Raw genomic sequence first — 21,403 nt, 5'->3', positions numbered from 1 at the left:
TTCTTCAAGACAATCTGATGTTAATAGTGTAAATAATGGCCCCATTTAGAAGAAAATAGAGGATAAAGAATCGTATGATTTGGGGCGGGGCTACCTTTGATTGACAGGTCACTAACAAGGCGAGACGTCATCAGAAGAGAAGCAGAACAATGCGTATCCATGGCAACGTGTCAATAAAGTTATATATAACGTTATATAGATATAAAAAAAGACATTTAGCGGTTTGGTCTCATAACTTTGACCCTTTCACTGCATTTTCACTTAATGACAGTTTATTTGAACGTTTTGTTCATTAAATGTCTTGTTCAGCGTTTGGTTGGACTAACAGACACTCCAAGGAGTCGCTGCTCAGTTTTCTGAGGTCAGTAACAGACATTTTGTTTTTGTTTTTTTGCTAGCCAAAATTAGCATCCAAGCTAATGCTAACATGAATTAGCAGCAGCTTCTCTCAGTCAGGTTGAGGTGTAGAGAGGCTGTAGTCAGTGATCAGATCCCTCTCCTCCTCCACAGTCCAAATATGGTCATGCTTCCTGTATCGGAAACAAGATGGAGACGAGTGTAACGCTGAACTCGATGCTTCCAACGGGCCACAAACCAACGAGTGACGTCACGGTGACTACGTCCATTATTTATGTACAGTCTATGATTGGGATCTGATGCTGTTTCTCCATCATCTCTTGGAGAAATTGACAGTTTCTGGTTCCTCCTGATAGAGCGCTGGCTGCAGCAACACCCATACATCATTCACAAATGGTCTGATTAGAGCTTTGACAAACTGAATCCTCTTTTCCACTGTACGTTTGGTAATGATGATATTTTACTCCGTCTGAGGTAGAGGGGATGGACTCTGGTTAGTTGACTGTGCAGCAGGAGGTGCTGCTGTATTCTCCTCTGTCCTGTCTGTGCAGGAGCTAAAAATAGCTTGACAGATACTCTCCAGATGGACAGTGATGTATGGATGTTGACCTGCTGCTGCTATACACACACACACACACACACACACACACACAAAGGGTGATCTCATGTTGCTTCATTGCATCCACGTTCATCTCACTTGCGTCTTTTCCACTGTGTTCTGTCTTGAAAATAATAAATATTAACAAAATAAAGAAACAGATAAACAATGACATTTTTCTCACTTGTAGTGCTGAGTCACGTGACGTGTTGTCATTGCCTTGCCCCCCTTTAGACGGTCAGACCGCTGTCACAGAGAGGTCAGGTCACGTCAAGTGACAGACACGTTATGTTTTGATAAATCTTTCAAGATGAAACGGCCGTCAAAGCTCTCCGGTGCTCAGTATCGAAAGAGAATAAAAGAGGAGGAGAAGAAGTCCCAATATAAAGGTAACGTTATGTCATCGTTTTTGTGTGAAGACGTTTCATTTGTATCATTTAGTGACACAATAGATGCTTTTGCTGCAAGGAAGTCCAGGTTTGTAGCCTACAATTTACTTGAAATGTAGTAGAAACACATGCTGGAAAGAGTCATTGTTGTTCAAATAAAACTGTTGTGAGTGTTTACATGGTTCAGATTCTGCGTCTTTTCCTTGCGTCTTAGCCCCTCCCACCAGGGATGCATGGAGAAACGTTGAGGAGAGAGTGTGCAGAGGTTGCAAAACGTTACCTACCATAATTCCTTGAAAACATAATTTTTAAATAGAGCTTAAGTCTAACAAAAAGAGTTCAGAGAACGCAGATGCAGGTGTTTTGCAAGCAGTGTCTTATGATTTTAAGCCAAACCTCATAAAAGTTGTTTTTTTTTTGAGCTGGCAGACGGAGCTCCAATTGTACTGCAGCAACATTGTGAATTGTTCAGCAGTGATGGAGGTTAAAACACCAGCATGGTCGACTCACAAACAGATGTGGAGCGGTGATATGACGGACAGCAGCGCCCCCCAGTGGTGACTTCCTGTGACTGCAATGAGCCTCCATGAATGAAGTCATGACAAGATGCAGAATGAGCCAGAATGTAAAAACGGTGACCACAAAGAGTCAAGTTCCCTTCCAGACCTCAGAATATTTGAGATGCAAAATTTGAGATTAGTTGATAAATCAGTTTGTCAACTGACATAAAATTATTGGCAACAATTTAATTATTACCCACCATTAAGTGTCAAGTGTCAAACATGGGAATATGTATTCTGTACTATTGTTGTTTCCTGTGGTTCTGCATTGTGTGTGACTTGAGAAAGCTTGTTTTGTTGCTGTTTCTGCCTTCATGGTATCTTGTTGTTTTCTGTCTGTAAATGTGGACTGACACCTTAATGGGTTAACATGATTTTACTTTTTGCAGCAGAGATTTTTCTAATTTAGCTTTGTGTATTTAGCATTTGTAATGCAATCTTTTGTGTTGTTTTTGTTGCTGTTTTTTGTAATTTCCTTGTGTTTTTTGTAAATTCTTTGTGTTTTTTTTGTAATTTTTGTCTGTTTTTTGTATTTTTATTGTGTTTTTGGTGTGTTTTGAGTGTGTTTGTATGTGTTTTTTTGTAATTTTGTGTGTGTTATTGGTTTGTTTCTCATGTTTTATGTGTTTACGTGTGTTTTTTGTTAAAAAAAAAAAAAAAAGAATGGTGCTTTTGTGTTTTTTTGTGTTCAAAATGTTGATCCAGTAAGTCAAAATGAAATAATAATCAGGTCATGTAGGTGAGGTTGTGCTGAAAACAATGATGCCAACATGTCATGGTAAAGATTTTTAAGTGGTTTATACAGGCAGAATGAAAAGGAGTCAAAAACCGACAAAACAGCCCCAAACTCCAAAGGGTTAAATAATGTGAATGCTTAGACTTCTAAGGGTTAAATACATTTCACTAAAGGACTGCAGTCAAGTTCGATTAAATTAGACAGCAGGCTAACACTGGTCTATTTACAGAAATATGTATTCGTGTTGCGGTTGCCATTTGGCCAAACAAATCCACACAGCAATAGTGTTTGCTAATGCCTCTTGCTAGTGTAACCTTAAATAACACAGAAACAATATCTTTCCGTCCGTATCATGCTTAGCTGTCAGTTAATAAAGTTTAGTTTTTACTGTTTTCAATGGATCAAACTGATGCAGAAGAAAGGGCTTAAATCTCCATTTAGCATGCTAATGGTGAGTTAGCACATTACGCAGTATGCTGCATTAAAAGTACATTAACATGAACCCAATTAGCTGATAAACTATATTGCATGTAAGTATCTCATATCAAATGATTATGGGCATTACGCTAAGCAACATGAATGTCATCCCTGAATTACATAGTAATGCAACATGAGAAGTGGATAAAGCTAAATCTCCACTTAGCATGCTAATCATGCTACAACAACGTCTGCAACTCCATAAAACACTTACTTTTCATAAGGTACCACACCATCCAGCACATACACATTGAACATTGATATTCACTGGAAACTATTTGAATATTATTGGAAAATCAAACCTTGTAGCCACTTTAAAACTCCTAAAGATAGGTAGGCTAAATAGACTTACAGATGAGATGAGTCAGGGTGGAAATCCAGAGTGAATTGTGTTACTGACCAGGTGTAGGCCTATCACACAATGGGGCGGAGCTCCCCTAAAAGGGGGCGGAGCTCCCCATAAAAGGCGTCCGATCGGAAACAGTGCAATGCTGCAACACGTCCTACGTAAATAATGATATTTTGAAAAATTAATTAAAAAATCTTCAAAATCGAGGATGCACACCTTCGTGCCATGAGCAAGACACATACGAGATCTGAGGTCAGTCTGACTAACAGTCAGAGAGATATGAACTACACACACACACACACACACACACACACACACACACACACACACACACACACACACACACATCTAAAACACTGTCATAGGTTACCGCACATGACCAAATGCCCTCAACCTGCCCTCAGGACATGAGAGGCTTCTGTTTATACATCACATGATGTTAAAGAGACCTTTAAAAATATCTCACAGCAACACACCAAATGAGCGTGGGGGCAAGCTGCTGTCCAAGTTACACAATAAATGTCAACACTGCATCGAGGCTTGCATCATAATGAAGTGCAACTTGTGACATTAGGTGATAGCAGCCCTATAGGCCCAGAGAGTCAGGGAAAGGCTTGGCTAATAATAATAATAATAATAATAATAATAATAATAATAATACATTTTATTTGTAATGCACTTCACATTAAAGGAAATCTCAAAGTGCTAAGTAAGCGCGCACACTCCTCCAGATACACATGCTTCACACACACACACACACACACACACACACACACACACACATTCACGTGACTCAAGTGCCCTCTAGAGTGGTGACAACAAGACGAAGTGCCTTATTGGCTGCCCTTTACATGTGCAAAAATGATTTGGTGCCCTCTAGGGTGCCCCTTCATACAATAAATTATGATGATGTGCCCTCTAGAGCAAAAAAACTTGATAATGTGCCTTAATGAGCCCTTCTAGTGCCCTTCTAGTGCACTAGAAGGGCACTAGAGGCGTTGCTTTCATGTGGCGTCCCGATGACGGACAGCTGCATTGAGTGGTTCTAAAATCCGCAATGGATAACGAAACAAAAAGCGCATTAATATTATGTCTGTAACCGTAGTAGAAAAGCGCAATTAAATGCCAAGTTAGAAAACAGGATAAATTGCCCTTTGCAATAGAGAGAAAAAGAATCATCTGCAGTGATATAAAATGTCACAGTAGGATATCAATACAGATTCTATAATACAGTATCACCCAACTGTGAAAAATGTTATGCAAGGTTTTTGCTCTCATTTAGCTCTAAAAGTGGACAAGATTGATGCATTTTACTTAAAAATGTACAAATTTTCTCCCAGAGGTGTATGGCCCCGGACCCCCCTACATGGTTTGGTTTGGTTCGATACATTTAATTGTCAGTACCGTATCATTAATTACTCTGATCTGGATCTCCTTTTAACTTAATGCTAATATTTCATCAAACATGATGCATCAGAGCTTTTGGCGTGCTGGTGGGGCCCCATGTTGTGCAGAAGGGGCCCTTTTTATTTTTTCGCCCCTGCCCTTCTAACAGTCTGAGTCCTCCACTGAGCATGTTCATATAGAGCTGGTCCATTTGCTGTGATCAGGGCCGGTTCTAGCCATAGGCGACAAAGGTGGTCACCTAGAGCTCCATCTGCTGGAGGGGCAGTCACCCGCAAGGGAGAAAAAAACAAACAAAAAAAACCCAATAATTTTTCAATGCCCATTGTTGCCCTCTCTTTGTGTTCTGTCTTAAAAATAATAAATATTAACAAAATAAGAAACAGATAAACAATGACATTTTCTCACTTGTGGTGCTGAGTCACGTGACGTGTGGTCATTGCCTTGCCCCCCTTTAGACGGTCAGACCGCTGTCACAGAGGTCAGGTCACGTCAAGTGACAGACACGTTATGTTTTGATAAATCTTTCAAGATGAAACGGCCGTCAAATCTCTCCGGTGCGCAGCATCGAAAGAGAAGAAAAGAGGAGGAGAAGAAGTCCCAATATAAAGGTAACGTTATGTCATCTTTTTTAAAATGCCGTTTTGTGTGAAGACGTTTCATTTGTATCATTTAATGACACAATAGATGTCTTTGCTGCAAGGAAGTCCATGTGTGTAGCCTACAATTTACTTGAAATGTAGTAGAAACACACGCTGGAAAGAGTCATTGTTGTTCAAATAAAACTGTTGTGAGTGTTTACATGGTTCAGATTCTGTCATTCAAGTGTATGATGGTGTTCTTTTCTTTTCTTTTCTTTTTTTGTGGTGTGGTGGGGGAGGGGGGTGGATCTTGCCTCGGGCACCAAACGGGCTAGAGCCGGCCCTGGCTGAGGGACCAATAGTGTGCGGAAGGAGCCTGAGAGCTTCAGCGGAGACTGCTGCTCCATGTCCTGTTAGATGGTGGCTGTGTGCCTGATACTTCCACACACCAACACCATCTGTCACCATTCACTGGACGCCTCCTGCAGCCTGGGATCTGTTAGTGTCTGAGGCGGGGTGGTGCTGCAGGGAGAAGAGGGAGACAACACGGTGATGCGGTGACACATGGCAGCCTGCACCGCTCGGAGCGCAGCTTCCCCCGGACACAGGAGCGACTGCATGGTCCCTGGGACGCTGAGAGCCGCAGCAGGGAGGCTGGATGCCGGATCAGAGCCGCAGTAAGGAGCCCGGAGAGCCTGATCATCACACCGCCCCTCGGTAAGCCTCGTCCAGCCCCACCTGTCTTTACCTGCAGTGTGTGAATAACTGGAGCTGCTATTGATCCTTTTTACAGGCAGCACCGTGCAGCAACACGCTCATTTCATCCTCCTCACTTTCTCACTCTGTTAGGGTGTGAGCAAGCTGAAAAATTATAGTACAAAAAGAGGACGTGTTGCAAAAATTCGCATATTTTCTTGTTTTTAACCCTTTATAGGACACTCCTGGAAATTGAAAAATGTCAACCCTGAGGTGTTATTGGAGGATATTGCAAGATTTTTTGCAAAATGTTTCATTTTTATATTGCAAATCGAGGTCAATTGAGTCATTATTAGTATTATTATATTTATTATAGTCTGTTTCCCACAGCAACCCTAAATAGACAATAGACAATAACACATCATTTGCATCCGTCACCATTTTATCTTTTACATTTTAACTATTTCTTATCTTTTTAGACTACTTCAGGGGTCTCAAACTCAAATGACCTGGGGGCCGCTGGAGGCAGTATCAAAATGACAAAAAAAAAGACACAAAATTACTAAAAACAGACACAAAATGACCAAAAAATACACAAAATTATTTAAAAAAGATACAAAATGACCAAAAAGACACAAAATTATTTTTAAAAAATACACAAAATTACAAAAAAAGACACTAAATTATTTTAAAAAGACACTAAATTATTTAAAAAGACACAAAATGACCCAGAATGACCAAAAAGTGGAAATGTTATGTAATGCAATTTTGTGTCTTTTTTTGGGCAATTTTGTGTCTTTTTTTCATAATTTTGTGTCTTTTTTTTGGTAATTTTGTGTCTTTTTTTCATAATTTTGTGTCTTTTTAAAAATAATAATTTTAAGTAATTTTTAAAGTAATTTAGTGTTTTTTCAGTCATTTTGTGTCTTTTTTTAGTAATTTAGTTTTTTTCTGTCAATTTGTGTCATTTTTAGTAATTTTGTGTCTTTTTTTTTAGGAATGGTGTCTCTTTTTTAGTCATTTTGTGTCTTTTTTTAGTAATTTATTGTCTTTTTGGTCATTTTTTTTTAGTAATTTAGTTTTTTTCTGTCATTTTGTGTCTTTTTTATAATAATTTGTGTCTTTTTTAAGTAATTTCGGGTTTTTTCTGTCATTTTGTGTCTTTTTTTTAGTAATTTATGTCTTTTTTTTTCCTTTTGTGTCATTTTTTTTAGTAATTTAGTGTCTTTTTAAAGTAATTTCGGGTTTTTTTCTGTCATTTTGTGTCTTTTTTTTTTAGTAATTTTGTGTCTTTTTAAAGTAATTTCGGGTTTTTTTCTGTCATTTTGTGTCTTTTTTTTTTAGTAATTTTGTGTCTATTTTTTTAGTAATTTATTGTGTTTTTGGTCATTTTGTGTCTTTTTTAAAGTAATTTAGTGTCTTTTTTGGTCATTTTTTTTAGTAATTTTGTTTTTTTCTGTCATTTTGTGTCTTTTTATATATATATATATATATATAATTTGTGTCTTTTTTAAGTAATTTCGTTTTTTTTCTGTCATTTTGTGTCTTTTTTTTTGTCATTTTGTGTCTTTTTTTTGTCATTTTGTGTCTTTTTTTTTATTAATTTAGTGTCTTTTTCTTGTCATTTTGTGTCTTTTTTTTTTAGTAATTTAGTGTCTTTTTTAAGTAATTTCGGGTTTTTTTCTGTCATTTTGTGTCTTTTTTTGTCATTTTGTGTCTTTTTTTAATAATTTATTGTCTTTTTGGTCATTTTGTGTCTTTTTTAAAGTAATTTAGTGTCTTTTTTGGTCATTTTTTTATAGTAATTTAGTTTTTTTCTGTCATTTTGTGTCTTTTTTTTTTTTTTATAATTTGTGTCTTTTTTAAGTAATTTCTGTTTTTTTTCTGTCATTTTGTGTCTTTTTTTTTAGTAATTTAGTGTCTTTTTTTGTCATTTTGTGTCATATTTTTGTAATTTAGTGTCTTTTTTTCCCATTTTGTGTCTTTTTTCATTTTAGTAATTTAGTGTCTTTTTTTTCATTTTGTCTTTTTTTCATTTGAGTAATTTAGTGTCTTTTTTTCATTTTGTGTCTTTTTTTTATTTTAGTAATTTAGTGTCTTTTTTTTCATTTTGTGTCTTTTTTTTATTTTAGTAATTTAGTGTCTTTTTTTTCCATTTTGTGTCTTTTTTTTATTTTAGTAATTTAGTGTCTTTTTTTTCCATTTTGTGTCTTTTTTTTAGTAATTTAGTGTCTTTTTTTTGTCATTTTGTGTCTTTTTTTTTAGTAATTTAGTGTCTTTTTTTTCCATTTTGTGTCTTTTTTTCATTTTAGTAATTTAGTGTCTTTTTTTCCCCATTTTGTGTCTTTTTTTTATTTTAGTAATTTAGTGTTTTTTGGTCCTGCCTCCAGCGGCCCCAGGTAATCAGACTCTGAGACCCCTCTAGGCTCTAGAGGGTTTAATATCTCATCCCCCCTCTCGGCCTACAGTGCGCCTGAAGACTTTTGTCCCTGCCGAGCCGCCGTCGCCATGGGAGACAACGTGTCCAAGCGGCTGAAGCTGATCTCGGCTACAGACGCAGAGATGGAGGAGCGCTCCTTCCTCAACCCCTACCCGGACTGGGAGCAGGGGGTCCTGGCGTCCAGCTCCGGGGCCCAGCAGGACCACAACCAGCCGTTTGATGCAGAAGGAAAGGTGAGGGCTAAGAACTGGAGCAGAGCTGACGTCAGCCGGGCTCAGGCTACCTCCTGGATCACAATATATATATGCGCGTCCCCGTGTCTCTTAACTGCGTGCACCTTTTCCCCTAACCTGCACGGAGAGAAGCTAAAGAGACCAGGTGAGGAGGAGAAATGAGAAGTTTAAAGACGCACGAGACGTCCTGTGTCACGTCAAGCGACGTCCGTTTCTGATGACGGAAGCAGCGGGTCACAGCTGGATCAGCTGTTTGGGTCTGCACAGATACATGCATGCGTATTATCCATTAATAATGAAATATATAATAATATAATATATAATAATAATAATATAAGGCTGCACATAGGTGTGGATGGGAGTTTGGTCTCTTTTCAGTGATCCGGATCATTTGTCTCAGCTCACCAGGAAGAGTTCTCTCTCATTTGACCACTTATACCTTTTATAATTCAGACAAATTTAGCACTGTTTTTGTGATTTTTAATCTGAACACATATATCACTTAAATATGAATAAATTGCTGTAGCTAATTGCATTTACAGTTGTAAAATCCCTTGTTAACTCTCTGACTTGCTTGAAGAACCACTCTGCTACACAAAGCAGATAGAAAATGAAAAGATATTAAAAACCTAAGCATAAAATGTAATTGTTTTCAAACACACACACACACACACACACACACACACACACACACACACACACACACCTAACAAAACAAGTAAAGTTCTGAAAAAATATAAATGAAATACAGCAATCAAGTAAATGTGCTTTGTAAATGCCAACTACTGACATCTGGACCAAAAAACAAACTAAATGGTTTTGTTATAGAGTAAAAATAATAATAAATAAGCAACATAATAAAAAATAAATATAATACAAAGTGCAAAACAGCAGCATCCGACAGTTTTAGGTGTCTCACCCTGCTTGTTGTAGTTGTGCTCCTTGTATATAATATAGTATCATAACATTACTAGTATTAATTGTTATAAATCTCTGAAGAATCTCATCATAGTGTACACACACCGGCAGTAGCCCCCGTGGCCCTTTCACAATTTCCCCAGAGGAAATTTTCTAGTTAAAATGTAAGATTGGTTGAATTATTGAGAAAGTTTGAAATGCTAGTTTAGTCTGACCATTTAGACATTTAGTGTGACATCACATAAACCAGCTGCTGCTAGCTGCCTGGGGTTTCTCACTTCTTTCTGCTCCTCAGGTGAGTGCAGCGTTCCAGAAGAAGGTCCAGGATAAGATCAAAGATCTCCTCCAGCAGATGGAGGAGGGCCTGAAGACTGCAGACCCCCATGACTTCTCCACCTACACCGGCTGGACAGGTCTGTTACCAGCACTGTACAGCTCTGCAGACTGAAGTTGCAGTTTCTTCCCAAAATATTCAGATTGTTTCTAAATCTTTAAAGAAAAATGCAGCAAGCCGGTGTTACCAATCAAAGCCTTTAGTGTCGTGCAGCACGGAGAGAAGTCCTCAGCAGAAAGTGTCCCACTTATATCCAGAATTTCAGTCTTACATGATCAAAGGACAGGAGGTAGTTACACATGAAGTCACTACTTTATGTAGTTAACATACAGCAAAGGTCTCAAACTCAAATTAGCTGGAGGCAGTATCAAAATGACCAAAAAAAAGACACAAAATGACTAAAAAAGACACAAAATGACCAAATAGAAATCCTAAACTACTTAAAAAAGAAACAAAATGACCAAAAAAAGACACTGAATTATTTTTAAAAAGACACAAATGACCCAAAAAGGACACAAATTATTAAAAAAGACACAAAATTATTGAAAAAGACACAAAATTACCAAAAAAGACACAAAATGACAGAAAAAAACTAAATTACTTAAAAAAGAAACAAAATGACAGAAAAAAGACACAGACGTATTTTTAAAAAGACACAAAATTATTAAAAAAAGCCGCGAGTTTGAGACCCAGGAACCAGACATTACAGAACAGTGAGAGAAACTTCAAAGAAACAGTAGAACGTGGATTGGGAACACAGCCAGATTTAATTGACTGTGCTGTAAATGTTTATTGTTTAAAGTAGCTCTGATTCTACTGTCTTCACTGCAGGCATTGCCTTGCTGTACCTGCAGCTGCACCGGGTGCTCAGTGAGCCCACCTACCTGCAGAGAGCTCTGGACTACGTCAAGAGGACCATGAGGACCCTGAATGGTCGTAAAGTGACGTTCCTGTGTGGAGACGCGGGGCCCCTGGCGGTGGGGGCCGTGGTCCACCACAAACTGAACAACACTGCTGAGAGCCAAGACTGCCTGTCCAGGTTAGTGGTTGGATGCTGCTTTGGATTTATTAGGGCTGTCAAAAATTATTCTAAAAATCCACATAGGTGCAACCTATTTGAATATCAACTCCAAGAGAGTATAACCGTATAACAGGTGACATAAATACTTTTTTAGATATATTTATTTAGGCATAAAGATGTTTTTTTTTTTTTTAAAGATCAAAATACCAGCTCCAGCATTTCATTTTTGCAATCAATTTCATCCATTTTTTTTTTGAATATTTGCATATACATTGCTCAAAAAAAGATAAGGGAACGCTTTAATTACACATCAGATCATAATGAACAAATAATTTAAGGTGAGAATCTTTCCTGATGTACATTTTATAAATTATTGAGATCAAAATGACATGACAACGGTCAATGAATACCAAAACCATTAACCCATTGAGGGCTGGATTCAAAATCACAGCAAAACAAAGTAAAAAAGGCAAATTTGTGATTTTGGGCTATATAAATAAAATTGACTTGACTTGATCCCACTAGATGGCGGTCTTGGCTTTAAAAAAAACAGGCTCTAGCAATGATTATTGAGTGTGTTTTCAGCCCGTTGTTGAACAAAGAGCGCCATCTAGTGGACTCAGAAAATAATGTAAATATTTTGAAGCTTTATAACAGGAGTCTCAAACTCAAATTACCTGGGGGCCGCTGGAGGCAGTACCAAAATGAACAAAAAAAGACACAAAATTACAAAAAAAGACACAGCATGACTGAAAAAGACACAAAATTATTTTAAAAAGACACAAAATTATATTAAAAAGACACAAAATTATTAAAAAGACACAAAATTATTAAAAAGACACAAAATTATTTTAAAAAGACAAAAAATTATTAAAAAAGACACAAAATTATTTTAAAAAGACACAAAATGACTTAAAAAAGACAAAAAATTATTTTAAAAAGACACAAAATGACTTAAAAAAGACACAAAATTACCAAAAACAGTAATTAAAGGGACCTTCCACACACAACACGGTAAAGTGCCATTCATATAAAACTCACATTAAACTTCCATATCAAGGTGGGGGCCACAAAATATCGTCACGAGGACCACAATTGGCCCGCGGGCCGCGAGTTTGAGAGCCATCCTTTATAATATGTCAAAGTACGGTCGCTGTGGGAATCACTGATCTGTTTAACTGCATTTCAGTGTCATTATTAGTAAACGTAACACCTTTGAGCATTTCATGAACTAACGTGTGTGTGTGTGTGTGTGTGTGTGGTGTGTGTGTGTGTGTGTGTCAGGCTCCTCCAGCTGCAGCGTTCGGTGCTGAGTCCAGAGTCTGAGATGCCAGATGAGCTGCTGTACGGCCGGGCCGGCTACCTTTACGCTCTGCTCTACATTAACAAAGAGATCGGAGCTGACACGGTGGACGAGAGCACCATCACAAAGGTGAGACACAAAACAAGAGGGAGGGCCTCGGATCCACCATTTAAAAGCATGAGGTCTCCTCTCAAACTCCTCAGTTAAAAAACACGACCCCCACAACTTTGCTGTTTGGTCAACTACTCATATGACTGACCCGCTCCCTAGGCCTTCCAGACCTTTCAGCCATTTTTACACTGTCACACAATACAATTTTGAGGCCATAGTCATAAAGATGAAAACATCCACAGCCCTGGTAAAGTCCAGCGGCCCACTGATCGGAGGGTTGGTGGTTCGATCCCTGACCATGGCAGCTACATGTCGAAGTATCCTTGAGCAAGATACTGAACCCCAAATTGCTCCTGATGCTGCGTTCATCTGTGTGTGAATGAATTCCCAATGGTGGCAGTATCAAAATGACCAAAAAAGGACACAAAATTACAAAAAAAAACACAAAATGACCCAAAAAAGACACAAAATGCCCAAAAAAGACACAAAATGACCAAAAAAGACACAATTATTAAAAAAAGACACAAAATTACAAAAAAAAGACACAAAATTACAAAAAAAAGACACAAAATGACAGAAAAAAAACATTTTTCCACATTAATCAGGCTACAGTTAAAAATGCTTTGTTGATGCTTTCTCATTTAACATAATTTGAGTGATGTTTATCTCTAGTTACAAGCAAATGTTCGTAAGTAAAACTTTATTGGATTTGGACTGTGATCCAATGAGCAGGTTTGTTTGTGGGTTGAGTCAATTCTCATTGAATGTTCCTCCACATTAAACATACAAAAGATTAATTAAAATAATAATTATTGCAAGCTGTGGGACTTCAGTTCCCAGAATGAGAAGGAACATTGTGCAGGAAACAGACAAACCACTCATCTTTTTGTCTCCCTGTCCGATGGCCAGGTGGTGACGGCCATCGTGGACTCAGGGAAGAACTTGTCAGCAGAGCAGAAGAAGACGGACCGCTGCCCTCTGCTCTATGAATGGCACAAGAAGCAGTACATCGGTGCTGCCCACGGCCTGGCTGGCATCTACTTCATGCTCATGCAGGTAAGAAAGGCTCAGATAATAATTAGCATAATTAGCCATGCTGGTTTGTTTATGATCAGCCGCTATGCATAATTAGCCACGCTGGTTTGTTTATGATCAGCCGCTATGCATAATTAGCCACGCTGGTTTGTTTATGATCAGCCGCTGTGCATAATTAGCCACGCTGGTTTGTTTATGATCAGCCGCTATGCATAATTAGCCATGCTGGTTTGTTTATGATCAGCCGCTATGCATAATTAGCCACGCTGGTTTGTTTATGATCAGCCGCTATGCATAATTAGCCATGCTGGTTTGTTTATGATCAGCTGCTATGCATAATTAGCCACGCTGGTTTGTTTATGATCAGCCGCTATGCATAATTAGCCATGCTGGTTTGTTTATGATCAGCCACTATGCATAATTAGCCATGCTGGTTTGTTTATGATCAGCAGCTATGCATAATTAGCCATGCTGGTTTGTTTATGATCAGCCGCTATGCATAATTAGCCATGCTGGTTTGTTTATGATCAGCCGCTATGCATAATTAGCCATGCTGGTTTGTTTATGATCAGCAGCTATGCATAATTAGCCATGCTGGTTTGTTTATGATCAGCAGCTATGCATAATTAGCCATGCTGGTTTGTTTATGATCAGCCGCTATGCATAATTAGCCATGCTGGTTTGTTTATGATCAGCCGATATGCATAATTAGCCATGCTGGTTTGTTTATGATCAGCCGCTTTGCATAATTAGCCATGCTGGTTTGTTTATGATCAGCCGCTATGCATAATTAGCCACGCTGGTTTGTTTATGATCAGCCGCTATGCATAATTAGCCACGCTGGTTTGTTTATGATCAGCCGATATGCATTATTAGCCACGCTGGTTTGTTTATGATCAGCCGCTATGCATAATTAGCCATGCTGGTTTGTTCATGATCAGCCGCTATGCATAATTAGCCATGCTGGTTTGTTTATGATCAGCCGCTATGCATAATTAGCCATGCTGGTTTGTTTATGATCAGCTGCTATGCATAATTAGCCATGCTGGTTTGTTTTTGATCAGCCGCTATGCATAATTAGCCACGCTGGTTTGTTTTTGATCAGCCGCTATGCATAATTAGCCATGCTGGTTTGTTTATGATCAGCCGCTATGCATAATTAGCCACGCTGGTTTGTTTATGATCAGCCGCTATGCATAATTAGCCATGCTGGTTTGTTTATGATCAGCCGCTATGCATAATTAGCCATGCTGGTTTGTTTATGATCAGCTGCTATGCATAATTAGCCACGCTGGTTTGTTTATGATCAGCCGCTATGCATAATTAGCCATGCTGGTTTGTTTATGATCAGCCGCTATGCATAATTAGCCATGCTGGTTTGTTTATGATCAGCCGCTATGCATAATTAGCCATGCTGGTTTGTTTATGATCAGCCGCTATGCATAATTAGCCATGCTGGTTTGTTTATGATCAGCCGCTATGCATAATTAGCCATGCTGGTTTGTTCATGATCAGCCGCTATGCATAATTATCCATGCTGGTTTGCTTATGATCAGCCGCTATGCATAATTAGCTATGCTGGTTTGTTTATGATCAGCCGCTATGCATAATTAGCCATGCTGGTTTGTTTATGATCAGCCGCTATGCATAATTAGCCACGCTGGTTTGTTTATGATCAGCTGCTATGCATAATTGGCCACGCTGGTTTGTTTATGATCAGCCGCTATGCATAATTAGCCATGCTGGTTTGTTCAATCCCTCTGGAGCCTTTTTTTGTAATGGAGTCACACTAAGTGAGCGACATTTGAGAGGGCGTGGCCTGAGACTTTCCCAGCGGCCACTCTTCCCCCTAAAGGAAACACGGCGAGTAATGACTAAACCAAAGTGTCTCTTCGTCTCGACAGCCAGGAGCAAAGGTCGATCCAGAAGTTCTGTCGGAGTTGATCCGTCCCAGCATCGACTACGTCCGCCACAAGAGGTTTCGTTCAGGGAACTTCCCGTCATCGCTGAGTAACGAGAGTGACCGGTTGGTCCACTGGTGTCATGGAGCCCCTGGTGTCATCCATTTGCTCATAATGGCTTATACGGTGAGTTGGTTTATGTATAATGTGCAGTGGTGTGTGTGGGGTGTACCCTGATTTTGACAAATGGACACAGAGCAGAGCAGCACAATGATTAAACTTCCTGTTGTGTGAGTTTGTCTAGGTGTGTTATTTTGTGCTTAAGAGAGTTTAGTTAAGATTAGTTAACACAGATTTAAAATGTTCAAATTCTGCCTTCACAATTTAAATTTTGCAAAGAAAAACACAACACAAATCTTTATGTATTTCAAAAGTATTTTAAAGTAAAATTCAAGGCTTTTACAAGGGCACTTAACCTCAGTCAGTATTTCAACAAGAGGGAATTAGTATGGACGGGAAATACTATTCGACAAGAGAACAAACTTGCAATTTAAGTCAATTTAAAAAAAAAAAAAAAAGCTGCATAAACGTTCTTTGGTCAGAAGATGGCAGTGTAATGTATGGCTGTAGGCTAATCCTTCGAATTTTAGTGTTTTCATCAAGGTTTTCTCATGCAAATCTGTGCATAGAAGTGTGTTGATGGAAAAGTGACCTCTGGTGCTGTCAATCATATCATGATTGTTGTCGTTAATGGTGCCCACATTCACATTCATTAGTTGCTAAATGATGTGTTCAGTTCATTTAGCAACATTATGAATTTACTGAAAGCTGATCATGAATTTAAAGCGCAAGTGTAATTACCAGTGGTTGATATCAGCTACTCCTTCATCTGTGTCTCCCCAGGTGTTTAAAGAGGAGAAATACTTGAAGGAGGCTGCAGAATGTGCCGAGGTGATCTGGCACCGGGGCTTGCTGAGAAAAGGCTACGGGATCTGCCACGGAACAGCTGGCAACGGCTACGCCTTCCTGTCCCTCTACAAGCTCACCCAGGAGAAGAAGTACCTGTACCGTGCCTGCAAGGTAAAAACCCACCCACCCATTTACAGAATCAGAAGCCTTTATTGTCATTGCACAGGGTAGTACAACAAAATGTTCCATCAACCCGTCCAAAACGTATCAAAAACACACAAACAATATGACAGCGGTGGACAGGACAGGAAGACAGATGAAGAGAAAGGGGCGGGGATGTATGCTTATCTGTATATGTGGAAGTTCAAGTGTGTGAGCCTGAGACCGGCCTTTATCCAGTAGCTAATCAGACCCGTCTCAGCTCGCTGGTATGACAAAAGCGAAAACATAGCGGTTACAAATACTGCACTTACATCCACTAATCCGGGGCAGGGTCGCAGGGACAGAAGATAAATGGTAAATGGGGTGCACTTATATATCGATTTTATCCCATAGACTGTATATAAATAATGGACGTAGTCACCGTGACGTCACCCATTGGTTTGTGGACTGCCCGTTGGAAGCCTCGAGTTCAGCATTACTCTCGTCGCCATCTTGCGTCGCCATCATGTTTCCGATACGCGGAGCAGACCATAATTGGACTGTGGAGGAGGAGAGGGATCTGACGACACTGACTACACGCCTCTCTACACCTCAACCTGACTGAGAGAAGCCGCTGCTAATTCATGTTAGCATTAACTGGAGCATTAACTGGGATGTTAGTTTTGGCTAGCAAAAAAAACAAAAACAAAATGTATCTTTCTTACCTCAGAAAACTGAGCAGCGACTCCTTGGAGTGTCTGTTAGTCCAACCAAACGCTGAACAAGACATTTAATGAACAAAACGTTCAAATAAACTGTCATTAAGTGAAAATATAGTGAAAGGGTCAAAGTTATGAGACCAAACCGCTAAACGTCCTCTTTTCTATCTATATGACGTTATATATAACTTTATTGACACGTTGCCGTGGATACGCATTGCTCTGCTTCTCTCCTGATGACGGCTCGCCTTGTCAGTGACCTGTCAATCAAAGCTAGAAACGCCCCAAATCATACCATTCTTTATCTTCTATTTTCTTCTAAATGGGGCCATTATTAGAACTATTGACATCAAATTGTCTTGAAGAAGATTTTTTACTAGCGATTGAGACCATAATGTTGTCCCTGAAAATTTTTTCTGAGGTAATAAATCAAGTGAGAAGTTTTCAAATTTAGCACTGAAATGAATGGGCAGATTTCTTTTGCAGCCAAACTTAGCACCCCCAACTGGAATTTTCGGTGAATTGCAGGCTTAATGTACTTCCTGGTGGCCTCCATGCTCAGGCACGGAGATTGCCGCCTGTTTTATCCAAAGCACTTTATTACACTACACGCAATGCTCATTCACCCATTGACACTGGTTGCCGAGGCTACCAGGGCACATTGGTGCCACCTGCCACCATTGGGAATTCATTCACACACTGATGAACGCAGCATCGGGAGCAATTTGGGGTTCAGTATGGGGTCACAGGAGCCACAGCCGCCCCAGCAAGTATTCTAGATGGGCCTCTCTCCAGCAACTTTATCCATCTCCTCCTGGGGGATGAGGCCAGATGAGGTACATAATCCCCCCAGAGTGTACTAGGTTGACCCTGTGGTCTCTTACCAGTTAAACAAGTTGGTGGGGATTTGAACTGCTACTTTGACCCCCCAGTGGATCATTCATCATCTAAAGCAGCTCCATCAATAAAATATGTCTCTGTTTTGGATAACCTTGTTAAATCTATGGACTTAGTTGACGTTTGGAGACATCAGCACCCCTCAGACAGTATTTTTCTTTTTCCTCCTGAAAAACGGCGGAAAACCCAAAATACGATCCAAGATGGCCGATTTCCTGTTTGTTTTCGGGCATGGGTTCTTAAGACTTTTTGGTGCTTCTTCCCATAATAGACGTATGTACCAAACTTCGTGTCTCTTCGACATTCCTGCACGAGGGGCCAAATTTTCTTGACATTCTTGAACACCAGAATACGTAAATTTCACTGGAGATTGGCGTATATTCCAAATTTGATGAGTTTTGGAATATGATAAAGCCCACAAAAGGGCTTCATTTAAAAAAAATCTACTTAGAATGCAGCTTGGGTGAGGTACAATAGCTTTTTATTTTTATTTTCACATGTACGTATGAATGTTGTGTGAATGTCTATTAACATCTTAATTTGACCTTCCTCCAGTTTGCTGAGTGGTGTTTGGACTATGGAACCCACGGCTGTCGCATCCCAGACAGACCCTACTCTCTTTTTGAAGGTACCAACTTTCCAACAGACTGATTTAAAAACTGCTTTGACATTGCCCAATTTTTCACAAAAGCCCATCTTTGGAGCCAACTAGGGTTGTCACGATACTAAAATTTTCAACTCGATACCGATACTCAGAGAAATATTTGATACTCGATACCATTTTCGATACCACCAGGATAAAAACAAAGACCCTAAAATTCAAAGATTTGTGTATTTTAGACTTAATATTATAAAATAAATGTTACATTTTAGTCTGAATATAATTTTATCTCACTTTTTTACTTAATCACTATCTAGATAATAATTTCCCTTTCAAATAAACTTATAATTTCTATTTCTTTCTATTATTTTATGTTTAAATTAGTATATACACTACTGGTCAAAAGTTTTAGAACACACCAACTTTTCCAGAATTTAATTGAAAATGATGCAGTTTAATGTCTCAGTGTACTCTGAAATTAATGCACATTTGCAACATTTGAAATTCTTTATTGAGCATGATAGTGTTTTGAAAATAAAAAAAAAGATTCAAAATCACATTTTATGTTGGACTAAAGGACTAAAAAAAAGACACAAAATGACAAAAAAAAGACACAAAATGACCAAAAAAAGACACAAAATGACCAAAAGAAGACACAAAATGACAAAAAATGACTAAAAAAATGACAAAAAAGACACCAAAAGACACAAAATGACCAAAAAAAGACACAAAATGACAAAAAAGACACCAAAAGACACAAAATGACTAAAAAAATGACACAAAATGACCAAAAAAAGACACAAAATTACTTACAAAGACATGAAATTAAAGAATTAAAGAATTAAAAAAATGGACAAAATAGCCCAAGACTCCATAGAGTTAAGTTGTTAACCCATTTCTTGTTCCCTGAAAAAGGCCTACTTGTATAATTCTGAAATGTACATTATTTTTCAGTTTTGGTTAAGCTTACCTTTTTTTATTTACCTCTGGCAGTTCACCACTTACCTTTGGACCCTTTCAAGCTGTTCATTTGACTTGAACTGCTTGAATTTCAATAAAAAACTGGAAAAATTGGGGTGTTCTAAAACTTTTGACCGGTAGTGTATATCCAAAGCAGACTGTCTTTTCAATTTTGCTTTATTTCTCTGAAATAAAGCAAAATTGAAATCTAAAACTTTGTCACAAGATAAAACAAACATAAAGGAGTTCATTTTTAGTTATAACTCAATTTCGACCAAAACTGTAGTTACTGCATTTAGACTTTATAGGGCAGTATAGATAAATAGAAGAATGTTAAAAAAGGGAGTATAGAAAATAAAACAGAAACCATGCAAAAGCAATTAAATTAAAAATGTCCAGGCCAGACCTACTGAACCCACCACCAGTGTTGTAATCGTTTATACTTTAGTTTATATTTTTAAGGCAGTAATGTGTTTGTTTCTCCCCTCAGGCATGGCGGGGGCCATCTACTACCTGTCGGAGGTGGTTCAGGTCCAGCCTGAGGCCTCCTGCTTCCCTGCCTTCGGACTTTGACCCGCCGTATAAAAAGGGAAGAATTTTGAACACAACTCCAGATTGAATGTTGTTGCAGTCAGCTGCTGGACTGAAGGAGATCATGTGAATGGATATTTATTTTTATTTACCATTGGAACACCAATGAGGTCTTGTTCTCATCCATTACAATTTATAGCATGGACACAGAAGAACACACTGTCACCCTCAGCCTTTAATATCACAACACGAGGCCAAGAACGAGGGTGTGTGTGTGTGTGTGTGTGCGTGTGTGTGTGTGTGTGCAAGTGTGAATGTGAGTGCGTGCATGTGTTTTGTGTTGGTATTTCTTAGAGATGTTCCGATACCATTTTTTCCCTCCCGATACCGATCCGATACCAGTATGTTATAAAAAAAATATAATCCTACACCTGCATGACTGTGATATGACTCAGTCACTCAAATTTCCGTGAAACTGACACGGATTTCGCTACAATGCAAGTTAATGACAGTCATATCCCGTGGCTATTCCAACATACAAAGTGATTATGTACATTCACTGAGTGAATATTTAGAAAATAAAACATATATTTCTCGCTAGAAATGTGATCAAAATCCATTTTTATGCAGAAACTAAGTCAAAATATTGATTTTTTTTTTTTCACTAAAAATGAGAGAACTGTCCGCCATGTTTTTTGTTCTGACCACCGGGACCTTGAAAGTCACGTGACTTGGAACAAACCAACAGGAAAAAATGACTGTCATTAACTTGCATTGTAGCAAAATCCGTGTCATTTTCACGGAAATTTGAGTGATTCCGTGGCTATTCCACGGATTCCTGTGAGACCATGTTCCCCCCTGGAGAACATTTTTGCCCTAAAAGCCTAATTTTGGTGCCTCTCGCACATTCTAATGCCACTATTCCACCTTAATCATTACATATTTTAGAGAATTATTGTAAAGGAGAATAAGGGTTCTTCTATGTTTTATTTAAGGCGTCTTATTTTGACAGTCTTCTTGTAAATTCGGTGGTGGACTTGCACCGTAACGCCGTATGGTGTGTTTAATTAACACTCAAAGTCAAAACTTGAAAGTTGGAACTTGGAGCTTGGAAGAGCGTTGAAAATTCTGACACTCGTGTAGACCTTGAATGCACCATCAGCCACCGGACTCTCTATGTGGGCTGCAATGTAAATAATCCA

At 38.7% G+C, this 21,403-nt stretch overlaps 2 protein-coding genes across 2 annotated transcripts in view; one reads left to right on the top strand and one right to left on the bottom strand.

Annotated features, from left to right (window-relative positions):
• Positions 1-5,710, bottom strand: part of reck (reversion-inducing-cysteine-rich protein with kazal motifs) — an 80,723-nt gene extending 75,013 nt beyond the window's left edge. Inside the window, exon 1 of the mRNA XM_059326710.1 lies at positions 5,279-5,710. Within this exon, the coding sequence (XP_059182693.1) occupies positions 5,279-5,310 (32 nt within the window). The 5' untranslated portion in view covers positions 5,311-5,710. The remainder of the gene's footprint in view (positions 1-5,278) is intronic.
• A 261-nt stretch (positions 5,711-5,971) lies between these two features.
• lancl2 (LanC lantibiotic synthetase component C-like 2 (bacterial)) lies at positions 5,972-20,400 on the top strand. The gene is made up of 10 exons (XM_059326711.1): positions 5,972-6,168; positions 8,616-8,820; positions 10,034-10,151; positions 10,904-11,111; positions 12,378-12,525; positions 13,417-13,563; positions 15,447-15,629; positions 16,347-16,523; positions 18,665-18,737; positions 20,161-20,400. Exons 1-10 carry the CDS (start codon positions 6,110-6,112, stop codon positions 20,241-20,243), a joined length of 1,401 nt encoding a protein of 466 aa, XP_059182694.1. The 5' UTR covers positions 5,972-6,109; the 3' UTR covers positions 20,244-20,400.
• The last annotated feature ends 1,003 nt before the right edge of the window (positions 20,401-21,403 follow it).

The sequence above is a fragment of the Centropristis striata genome, chromosome 23 (genome assembly GCF_030273125.1).
Source record: "Centropristis striata isolate RG_2023a ecotype Rhode Island chromosome 23, C.striata_1.0, whole genome shotgun sequence".
NCBI lineage: Eukaryota > Metazoa > Chordata > Actinopteri > Perciformes > Serranidae > Centropristis > Centropristis striata.
The sequence above is the reverse complement of the archived record's forward strand: the minus strand, read 5'-3'. Positions and strand labels throughout refer to the sequence as shown.